General features: G+C 47.9%; 1 protein-coding gene across 3 annotated transcripts; it reads left to right on the forward strand.

The window, feature by feature from the left end:
• Window positions 1–3,419: 3,419 nt before the first annotated feature.
• LOC114686457 (protein RoBo-1-like) lies at window positions 3,420–9,580 on the forward strand. Of its 3 annotated transcripts, XM_037201214.1 has the most exons (7): window positions 3,775–3,793; window positions 5,449–5,576; window positions 5,665–5,753; window positions 5,953–6,063; window positions 6,507–6,665; window positions 7,478–7,612; window positions 9,278–9,580. In XM_037201214.1, the coding sequence occupies exons 2-7, from the start codon at window positions 5,557–5,559 to the stop codon at window positions 9,466–9,468; spliced, it is 705 nt and encodes a 234-aa protein (XP_037057109.1). In that variant the 5' UTR covers window positions 3,775–3,793; window positions 5,449–5,556; the 3' UTR covers window positions 9,469–9,580. The 3 variants fall into 3 exon arrangements, with proteins under 3 accessions (XP_037057107.1, XP_037057108.1, XP_037057109.1); XM_037201212.1 differs by lacking the exon at window positions 5,449–5,576 and having other exon boundaries at window positions 3,420–3,793; XM_037201213.1 differs by lacking the exons at window positions 5,449–5,576; window positions 9,278–9,580 and adding an exon at window positions 8,013–8,106 and having other exon boundaries at window positions 3,420–3,793.
• Window positions 9,581–11,097: the final 1,517 nt, after the last annotated feature.

Raw genomic sequence — 11,097 nt, forward strand, 5'->3', positions numbered from 1 at the left:
GAACTGTATGTATTGGATGGCCCAGTGATCCCAGACATGTGAAAGCCTGGAGAACGTGACCTTCTGATACCCGAGTCTTCTGACGATGTCACAGGGAGGGGGTGACACCTTATGGCTGTTTCCATTGTCCATTGGGTCCCGCCTCTGCATCTCTATTTTTGTTAGTGATGCACAGCACTCTGGAACTGCACATTCAGTTGAAGAGGGTTTCTGTGATCGTGTAGGTCAGAAATTAGAGGATCATCTGAGATGTGGCGCTTTCCCAGGAACACACCAGATGTTTTCCCGAGGAGCAAAGGGCAGGCAGGGCATCTGCCCCTCACACATGTACAACCACCTTGGGTGCCTCAGGACATGTTCTCGTATAACCTGCGATACTTGCAGATCAGCTCGGTGGCTTTTCGAATTATTCAAACATGGTTTGATCATCAAGCATTGGTGAAAAGAGCCCCCATTCAAAGTCAAGAATCCTCTGCCTACTCTTCCTCTCTTGAGACTTTGCCCCATATAATTCAACCTGGTCAAACTTGCTGAGTATCTGAGGATGACCTTGGACTTGTGGTCCTCCTGCCTCTGCCTCCTGAGTGCTGGGATTATGGGTGTGTGACACCATGCCCAGATTTATGAAGTGCTGAGAATCAAACCAAGGGCTTTGTGCATGCTACCCATGCACTCTACCAACTTACCTCCATTCCGGCACACTCCCCTTTCTTTGGTAAGCTTGTTGATACGGTGGCTGCTGTGGACTGAAGATGCTGTCTGGACACAGCTGGTGGCCTTTGATGGCATCCCCTCTGCCTTCACACCCTTGCCACTGTCTTTCACATACACACATATGTATATATAATATATAATGTGGGGGTTTTGATAAAGGAAAATTACTTACATTTGTGGAGTATGATGTTGTATTTCAACAAGTGTACACATCATTTTATGTTTAAATCTTGATAATAGTATTTATCTCCTCAAATATCAGTCATTTCTTGGTGATAAGAACATTAGAAGTCTTCCTCTTTTTTCCCCCCTCACTTCCCATCTCATTATTTCATCATTTTTTTCTTGTTTCATGAGCTTTTCCTATTTCAAAATATATCTGTTGACACCAACTTGCCTGCATCCTTCCCTCCTTTTTTGCCTGTGACTGTCGAGGTTAGTGAAGTCTGTGGCAACTCTCAGGGCAGCTGGTGACCGATGTCACTTCTGTAGGGACTCAGTACAGGTGCTATGTAGTGTGTGTGTGTGTGTGTGTGTGTGTGTGTGTGTGTGTGTGCGTGCTCGCACACCCGCAGGTGAATGTGTGTGTACACACATAATTTCATATATAATCATGCTTTGACATATTAAAAATGAAGCGAAATAGAATTATCATTTTATCTGGAGAGACACTGACCCTCTGAGGGCTTAACTACTTCTTAGAGACAGCGAAGCATTAGCGTCACATTAGAAAGTACCTGGGCTAAGCAAGCTAGCAGAGCAACACCTCCTCTCTGGTCTATGCATTCAGAGAGGGGAAACTTGTCCACCTTAATCGGCACAGGTCAGGTAGGTACCAGGCCACCAGGGACCACTCCACAGCTTGAAGCCCACTGAGGTTAGTCTAACTGGCCGATTCTTCACTGCCCACACAGCCTGTGTTGCCCTCCTATGTGTCCTTGTGTGGCAAAGCACACCCTTGTTTTAGGATCAGAGAAGAGGAGGAGCAGGGAGGCTGGGTACCACTCCAAGGCCGAAGGCAGCGTTTCATTCTGATGAGGCAGTAATGGCCTCCAAGTATGGAGTGATGTCATGGCTGGTACCATGTACCCAAATGTTAACATGGGACACCGAGGGACTAAGCTCCCCTTAGAGAAACATGCAAAGAACTTCTTTCTTTCCTCCAGAGCCTGAGTGATTCTAGCTAGGCGTAGAAGGGTTTCAAAGTGGGGCCCAGGGGCTTTTCTCCAGAGTGTGCTCCCTGCCGTCGGTGACTTTCTGAGGCACCAGATATCAAAATGTGGCCAAGGAAGAAAGCAGGCAAGGGCATCACAAGGTCTGAGGCTGCAGGGCTCCTTCCGGCTTTGCTATGCAGAGCCACCACCTAGAAGCCAGGAGGTGGGCTGGCTCATTTCCTGTCTTCTGAACCCATCCTTATCTGAACCCATCACTGTCCCCAGTTCACCGGCTTGCTCCTGACTTGCTGGAAGACCCACTTTTCTATTGCTTTTCTTCTCATACATCCTCAGCATTTCCCCGGGGCAGCAGGTGCTGAACCCAAGAGAGGGCTTTTCTGATTTTGCTGCTCCCTCTGACTGGGCTGTATCCCTAAAACCCTGCTCTATCCCCTGCCCTCTCTCCTCATTCCCTGGGGATCCACTGTCCATTAGGAACAGGTAAAGTTTTGGATGAGTGGGGTTCTAGCCTCCAGCCACACATACCAGTATAACTGGTCTGCTGGGTAGGAATGAAGATATTCTAAAGAGACACTTAGCTCCCTCCCTTCCACTAAGGAACCAAGTAAATGAAATTCCCCCAGGAATCTGATGCTGAGAGAAAGAAAAGGCCTCAGCCAGAGGTGGATCTCATCTCCTGGAAACAGATTTAGTTTTGACAACTCGCTAAACTGGAGCCTAGACAGTGATGGGTAGGGCTGCACTTTGGCCAGGACTGCTTATCTAGGCATGTAACTGGCACCGTACTTAAGCAGAAACCTCATGCCAGGGTCCTAAAGATGGACTTGGAGGGTAGGCCACCAAACCTGTTTGTCCCTCTTCCAGGTGTGGCCACAATGAACAAAAAACTCTTTTGTGTGTTCTTAATAATTCCTTGTGTAGTTGGCTTTGTTAATCAGTGTCAGACTTGGTTGACTGAAGCTATCAAGGCCAAGCTCTGACCTTTAATGACTTGAGATATGCTTTGAAGCCTGCGATTCATACCCTTCCTCTCCACAGGCTCAGTTCTGGTGTCCTGGGAGTCAGATAGCTCCGAAGATCAGGCACAGCCCTCTTCTATTCCTGCTCAGGCCTCTACAGACTCCAGCCCCATGTATCAGCTTCCTCTAACCATAGGCAACCCATAGAGAGGAGAAGGACTCCTTACCAGGATGGGACTCCTTAGGACCCCCAATTGGATAAAGGCTCCTCTGCCACTCAGGGCTGTCAGGTCACAGGATGACACCACAGCATGGCTAATGAAAAAGACTGTCATCTCTGGGCACCTGGGTCTCTACAGATGCCCTGTTGGCTGCTGTCAGTCTGCAGAATGATGTTTCTAGTCCCAAGAATGGGAATGGAGGCCCCTTGAGGGGACTATGGGACCATTCTGAAGCCAAATGTACAGGGGATATAAATCAGACAGTAAACCCTCTAGGTCCCCAGTGAACCCTCTAGGTACCCAGTAAGCATGACGCCCAAAATTCTTTGACCACAGGTGAGTGTCCACAGATTAGCACATATCTGATGGTTTGTCATCATGGAGATTTCACTGAGGCCTTGCTCTGGGAGCAGGAAGTTGGCACAGAATTGGGTGGTTCCTGGCCAGTGGGGTGCCACACTTTGCTCTCACTGTCACTACCACAGTGGCTTCGGGTTGCTGTTCATAGCAACAGAGCGAGCTCACTTCTGACTGGCCTGCTGGGTAGAATCCAGGCCACTGGCCACAGCCCAGCTGAGGTTAATCAAGGTCTCATCTCAGGCTCTGCAGTCTCTGCTGGTCTCTTGGCCTCACATCTTCTTTGTGGGATCCTTCCTTATTGCCAGCTCCTTCAGCTGGTCAGGAATCCACCGTCCAGGATTAGAAGGTTTAACAATCTGAGCAGGTAAGAGAAGAATGGAATGTGCAGTGGTGGACACTGACTGAGGATCCTGGGGAGGATATGAAGGCAGGTGGCTTGGGGCTGGCTTGTGTGGGCAACTCAGGATTCTCTACAAGGTAGGGAGTTGGGATTCCTTGCTAGGCTGGCAATATTCAAAGGGACTCTGGGGACATAACTCTAGAAAAACCATCGGAATCTGTATGGCAAACCCCGGCCATTATCTTACAGGCCCTGACAACAGGTTACTTTCTAACTAGCACTCTTTGGAATGGGTTGCAGCTGGAGTTTTCCTGTGTTCCATCCAGTCCGCAGCCACTCAGACCCAAGTAAACCCACAGAGGCTTATATTAATTAAAACTGCTTGGCCATTAGCTCAAGCTAACTGCTGACTAGCTCTTATACTTAAACTCAGCCCATTTCTCTCAATCTATATGTTGCCACGTGTTCCATGGCTTTATGTGTGTGCCATGACATGCTGCTCCCTGGATGGTGGGCTGGCGTCTCCTGACCTCCGGACCCGTCAAGGTGTCCTTCCTCCCATACCTCTACACACCAACTTCTGAGGCATCTGGACATGCCTGCTGCTCTTTTCCTGCCATCCCCGCCTTCTTCAGCATTCAGCATATTGGGTTCCCAGGAAGATTCTCCCTGCCCTCACTTCCATGACACAGTCCTGGATTTTGAGAGAATGTGATCAAGATCTGGATGATTGCAGGAAGACAGAGGAAGAGAGCCCCTCCAACTTGCCTTTTCTCTCCATTGCAAAGAAATGTAGCACTTGTGCCCTAACAAGAGTTTGGCATAAAAATAGGCAGAAAGAGAAAGAAAATGTAGAAAAATGCACTTAGTCCTCACCCTCAGAGATGCACATGTGTCCTGAGGCAAGCTTGACTCCCCGGAGGAAGGAGGGGATGGCTCCTGACAGAGGCAAGGTTAGGATTTGCCTTGAGGAAATGTGGAGGATTCTAGGCACATCCAGTGGGCTGCACAAACTCTGTTCCATAACTTTTGAACCCAGAAGACCCCGGCATAGCTCACTGAAGCCCAGGGACCTTGTAATCCCTCTCCTTCCTTCCTTCCTTCCTCCACCAACCAGAGGTCCAGGAAGAGCTCTTCTCATGGTATCTACCTCTAGCAGGCCAGTTCATTTTAGCGCACTTGGCTTCACGCTAAGATTCTATCGATGTATAATGTTGACTTGTGCGAGGATGGCCAGTAGGTTGTAAGAGTCAGCAACAATGAGCCTGTCCTCAGTGCTCATCCTGTCCAGTGCTCATTGTGCATGCTCCTTTCCTCCTGTCTCAAAGTGAGAACACCGGCTTTTCTCTCCTGCTCAGGCTCAGGCAATCAGGACCACTTCTGGGTGAGCATTTCCAGTGTGTGATTGTGACATCTGGTGGTGGAGGCTGGCTCTTTGTGAAATGGCAGCTTTGGAAATGGTGAACCCATATCCTTCGCTAAAGGGCTGATGAGCTCCATGGCCCAGGACTTTGTAGCACATAGCGAGCCTCCACCTGCTCCCCACAGGAGTCACTTCTTCACCAACTCAGCTGTTTCAGCTGTGGAAGAAGATCTAGTGCCTTCCAGACCCATGCAAGAAGAATCCCTCTTGAGCAAATGTCCTTCCCAGGGAAGGATGACTAACTCTTCCCTTACAGCCTCAATGATGGATACAGCATCTTTTCCAGTTTTGCATCCTTCCGAATGGTCGTATCTGGCATAAAGCCAGTGTTTGATAAAGTTTGGCTTGCAGAATGAATTAATTAATGGATAAAAACATGAACAGGTAATGTCGCCTGACATTTGGGTTGCTGGATTACAAGGACTGAGTCTGTTAGCTCTGATTCCTTTGTCCCCACTTGTCCCTTGAGCAGTGTTCGTGGGAGTCACCATGCCTGGTCCTCAGTTCTGAAGAGTCTCCTTGCCGTCTGCATCTGCACTCACTTGTCTGTCAGCTCTGTGGGTAAGAGCAACAAGGCACTTTCTGTTTCAAGGATGGGAAGTGGGGGATGAGCACTAAGGTACCTTAGCGGGGCTCCATGGATCACTCAAGCCTTCAGGAGTCCCTTCAACACTCATGACTCCTTGACCCCTGGGAAAGTTTGTCAGCAGCTGAAAAGCCCCGGGTTGGCTTTCTGAAGATGTTTATTTCCTCTTTTCAGAGAGTTATGCTTGTGATAACAGAAAATGCTATAATGGGAGATGCGAATCTTATCAAAAATGTCAATCCACTAAAGGCTGCTTCTTCCATGTGCAGGAATTAAAAGAATCAAGTAAGCCAATCAGCACTCTTTCAGTTGTCTAGTGATCCTTTCCTCCTTCAAGGATGGGGCTGGGAGTGTGAGCTTCTGGGAGGCGGTAGGGATGGGCATTAATACTGGATGTAGTCTCTAGGGCCAGAACTGAGAGACCCTGGTTCTGTTTCTCATATCAGTCTCATAGGGCTACTGGAGAGTGAGCCCACACTTCTTTTTGCCATGCTGGGGATCAAATTCATGGCACCATGCATGCTGAGCAAATACTCTATCACTGGACCCCTGTCCCGATGCAACAAAGTGTCCCTCTATTGATTCATTCTCAGAAATAATAACAGAGGGACTTTCAGAGATGAGGAAAAATAAAGACAGAGAGAATGAAGGAACAGTTTCCTTACTGCTGGATGCTTCATTCTCTCTGTATCTCAGAAGAGAACATTTCTTGGGGGTTTGCTCCTCAGATAATCCATTCGGAAGCCTAAAGATTAAGGAGATTAGCTGTTCTGAAGATGAGTGTACTGAACTAGCATTCTCAACAACACTGGGGGGCCAGCGGACGTTTAGCTACGACCACCAATGCTGCTACACTGAGCAGTGCAACACAATGTCCAAACGTGATGGTGAGTATAGCGTTGGTCGCCACTATCTCTCCATGTTTCCTTTGCCTTTCTGTAGGCTCATCTCTCTGTGCTGGGACACAACAATGATGCTTGCCTTCCTTCTGTGGATAGCACTCCTTGAAAATGGTTTGAGACAGATACAGGCTCTTCTCCTGTGTGGTAGACTGAGTGACAGTTGCGTGGCAGAGACTGGTCTTGGGGATTTTCTCTAAGTGTGAGTCTTTCGCTTTAACTGCTTTGCTCTGGCCCTCTGGCCGACAGGCTTTACTCACCGATTTAATTTCTCAGGTTCATTTTTGTTTTGTTGAGAAGTCGTCTTGCTGTGTTTCGGAAGTTTGTCTTGAACTTGTAGGTTCAAGCAATCCTCCTGCCTCAGCCTCCAAAGTTGGAGTAGCTGGGAGTACAGGTGTGCGTGACCACACCTGGCTCATTCCTCACCCTTCTAGAAAACGGTTTATCTCTTCTCCTGTTAGCTAAGCCTTTTTGTTTGTTTGTTTTGGTTTTTTGAGACAGGGCTTCTCTATGTAGGCCTGGCTGTCTATCTCGACTTTTTCTCCAGGACTGAATGCTGAGCAGCTGACGAAGGTGAGGACAGCATGGATTTTTATGCCGTCCTTCCCTGCTCTCACACACCAGTGCCTTTCTCCCGCACCTCCTTCCAGCTCATCTCCGTTGCAATGCTTTTTGGTAGAATCATGGAAAAAAAACCCAAAAACCAAACAAACCTCATTTAGATGAGTAGTGGATAGACACATTCTCAGCTATTTCTTCTGCCTATTCCCTAAGATGAAAACTTTTCTCTCTCCATTCAGATTCTTTTCCATCTTCCCAACCCCAACCCAATGGTGTGGAATGTCCTGCCTGTTACAGTGAGGACGGGAAGTGTGAGCCGGTTCCCCTGAAGTGCACAGGGTTAGAGACGAAGTGCGTTGTGGTTTTTGGTACAGGTATGAGTACTTCCTTGAACATTTTGTAAAGAGCACAACAAATCATTCATCACTAGGCAGTGAACTATGCCAAAAGTAGCAACTGCAAACAGCCGACATTTATTACTTCTCAGCAAGTGTAGATCTGTCATCTGGGAATGGCCCGGCGCATGGTCCTGGCTCAGGGTGTGTCATGCGGGCTGTGTTCATGTGTCAGTCGCTGTTTCCCAGCTCACTTGTGGTTTCTCACTGGGGGGGGGGGTTCCAACTCCTTTTCTTATGATCTCTTCATAGCCTGCCATAGTGTTCTTATGACTAATCACCGGCTTCCCTCAGGGCAAACGATAGAGACGCAGAGAGAAAGAGAGCTGTGGATGTAATCCTCTAATCTCTGAAGTGACGCATTATTTCCCTCTTATAGACTGTTGGTAGTTTAGAGCAAACCTGATTGGACCTGGGTGGAAGCTACCGGGGGATGGAAGAGACCCTGTGGGGCATCTTTGAAGCCTGTCTCCACATGGAGAAAGTGGTCGTATGGGGCCATGTGCTTCTAAAGGTGGGAAGGAGCTATTTGTTGGGAGACAGGGGTTACGGATGGGAGGGGAGGGGAGGGATGAAGGGATGTATCTGCTTCCCACAGGAGAGTCAGGTTCACTGACTCTGTGTCGCTGTGATGTCCTGGAACGGGACTGTGGCTCACTGGAAGTATAGGAGGTGATGGCACTTCAGATCCAGTCATTACCACCGCCACCATTGTGACAGCCAATGTGATTAACCACTCCAGTGTTACCTGGTGTCACTCTACATTTAGTAAAAGATAGATTTTTTTTTTTTAAAAAAAGAGAAAATGGTGTATTTGTTATGAAGGACCCATATACCATCGAGACAGGAACTGAGAAACAACTGTAAGACCTTTCTTTCTGGAATGCACAGCTAGAGGGAGGAGCTGGCCACTCTTTCCTGAACAATATATGGAAAGTTTCGGGGAGCAGGTGGCATTTTTAGGAGCTGGTTAAGTGGTGGACTGAGAGTTTGATAGGTCTGGGGACAAGCTACGCTTTTACTGGGAAAGAATTTTGACAGAGGTTCTGGGGTGAGCGAGGGAAGGGCCCTTTGTCTAGATGAGTTGAGATGAATGAATAAAACGGGGTGTCACAGAATGCAAAGGAGGATTAAAGCCATGCACAATGGGGCAGGCTTCTGCCTCAGTTTACCTTGGGAAACATTGGTATCCGGTGCCTTCTATAGTTATTCTCATAGCGAACTCAGAGCCCTCAGAAGAAGGAATGTCAATGTTTGAGGGATGCACAATATTTCCCTCCAGGTAGAGAAGGAGAGAAGGGGAGGGGAGGTATACTAGAAGAGTTTCCACCAGCAGTTGAGACCCTGCATCTGGCCTTCCTCTTAAGCCTGCATCAAGTTCATCTCTCCTAGTGAGCGGGTACCCAGAAGCCTCAGTGTTAGTCTTGTGTCTAAGATGCAAGAGTCCTTTTAAGGTTCCTTCTATATGGAGGAGACAATGGGGCCAGAGGACAAGAAGGCCCAGACTCCACATGGACGAGCTGTGGTCATGTTCTCACGCAGAGGTGGAAGTTGTGGATTCTGGACCACTTTCCTTTAAGGGCATGAGTGGGGAGGGAGACAAAGTGAGAGAGAAGAGTAACTCCTGGGTCTTTTCATCCACAGCTTTGATTAAGGGCCCTGTATGCTCTATTATCCGTGGAATGGGCTGCGCAACCGAAACTGCCTGCGGCTTGCAGAATTTGACCATCCTGGAAAACGCACACATTGAAACCTTCTGCTCCAGTGAGAGCCCCCCTCTCAGGTCCTTCTCATCTGCTCTGACTTGTCTCTTCCTAATCAAAGCCTTGCTTTGATCCCTTGGGGACTGTCACTCCCATGATCCTCCCTCACATTCAGACACATCAACCACCTTTCATGACTCCTTTACCCAGCAGGGGAGAAATAAAAACCACTGACTGTACTTTATATGGAAAGCTCTTACTTTCTTCTTTCTGGCACATTTCACAAGACTGTGAGCTCTTTCATGTCCCTACCCACACCTTGAACCCCACCCCCACAATGTACAACCTCTCCCAATATTATCCATCTACACTCCTTATTTGTAACTGTCCATTGTTAATGAAAAGATTTATTTTCATTTTTTTGGGGGACAGAGTCTCACTACAAAGCTCTGGCTAGCCTGCACTTCACTATATAGATAAAGCTGGCCTTGAACTCAGAGATTTGCCTGCTTCTTCCTCTAGGTGCAAGGATTAAAGGTGTGTATCACCACAGCCAGTCTAGAAAAAAACGATTTTGAATGAACAATTCAGAGCCCAGTAGAATCATTTTCAAAGTGTATTGAAGTCTCTGGATATGGTGGTGAGTGTTTGCAATCCACTTAGGAGGCTGAGGCAACAGGGTTATTGTTCGTGCTTATGGTCAGTGCTTACCAATATGGGCTATACGCTGAGTTTCAGGCCAGCCAAAGCTACGAACATGGCAGGATGCTGCTCAAAAAAAAAAAAAAAAAAAAAAAAAAAAAAAAAAAAAAAAAAAAAAAGATTAAATACAATGAAAGAACAGAAACTAATAGTGTTGGGAAGATAGGTCAGTTGGCAAAGCGCCTGTTTTGTAAGTACAAAGATCTGAGTTCGATTCCCAGAACCCAAGTTTAAACAACCTGGCATGGAAGCATGTGCTTGAATTCTAGAGCTGAGAGAGGGGAGACAAGCAGATCCCCAGACTAACATAATGGGTGCGTTCCAGACCAGTGAGAGCCCCTGTCTCAAACATAATAACAAAAATGGTAGACCGCACATGAAGAGTAAGAGCCGAGGCCCCCCACACAGAGCTATATGTACACACATACTGACCCCCCATACACATTAAAATAAGACATAAGAAGGCAAGTACAACCGAGCCTCCATCACCTCTGAACCACGTGTGTGCAGTCCTTGCCATGCACTCTGTATAGCTCTGCATCTTAGGAGATGGGCACCAGGATACGGGTGGAGGCTGTGAAGGCGGCTCTAAATGCTTAAAAAATGCTTAAAGGCTGATGGTGCTTGAATCAAGGGCCAAGAATGTTCTCCCTTCTCACTTGGGGTCTGGAATGTTAGTAGCCACCGTCACACTTCCTGTGATGCCCACGAAGAGAGATTTAGGCTGAGGAGAGAAGCCTCCCTACGATCCAAACTTGTACCACGTCCATGTGACGCTGATGCCACAAAGCAGCAATTTTGCTTAAGAAATCCCTTGGTTGAGTTTCGGTTTCTTACAGGGCCCTGTTTATCTCTGGAAATCACATGGAAGAGAAGAGTGCCCCGGCAGTTATTTCGTATGTGGGGGTTGACTCTCTGCCCCTGCCAGGCCTTACCCTGGATCTTCGAACACCTGGCTTCCTCTTTCTTCTCACAAGCTCCACCATCCCTCAGTGTTTCTCAGCCTCTCTGCAAAGCTGTGTATGACTGGAGGGAGCCCCCTCCTCCAGGCCTGCCTAC

Source organism: Peromyscus leucopus, chromosome 8b (genome assembly GCF_004664715.2).
Source record: "Peromyscus leucopus breed LL Stock chromosome 8b, UCI_PerLeu_2.1, whole genome shotgun sequence".
Taxonomy (NCBI): Eukaryota; Metazoa; Chordata; class Mammalia; order Rodentia; family Cricetidae; genus Peromyscus; species Peromyscus leucopus.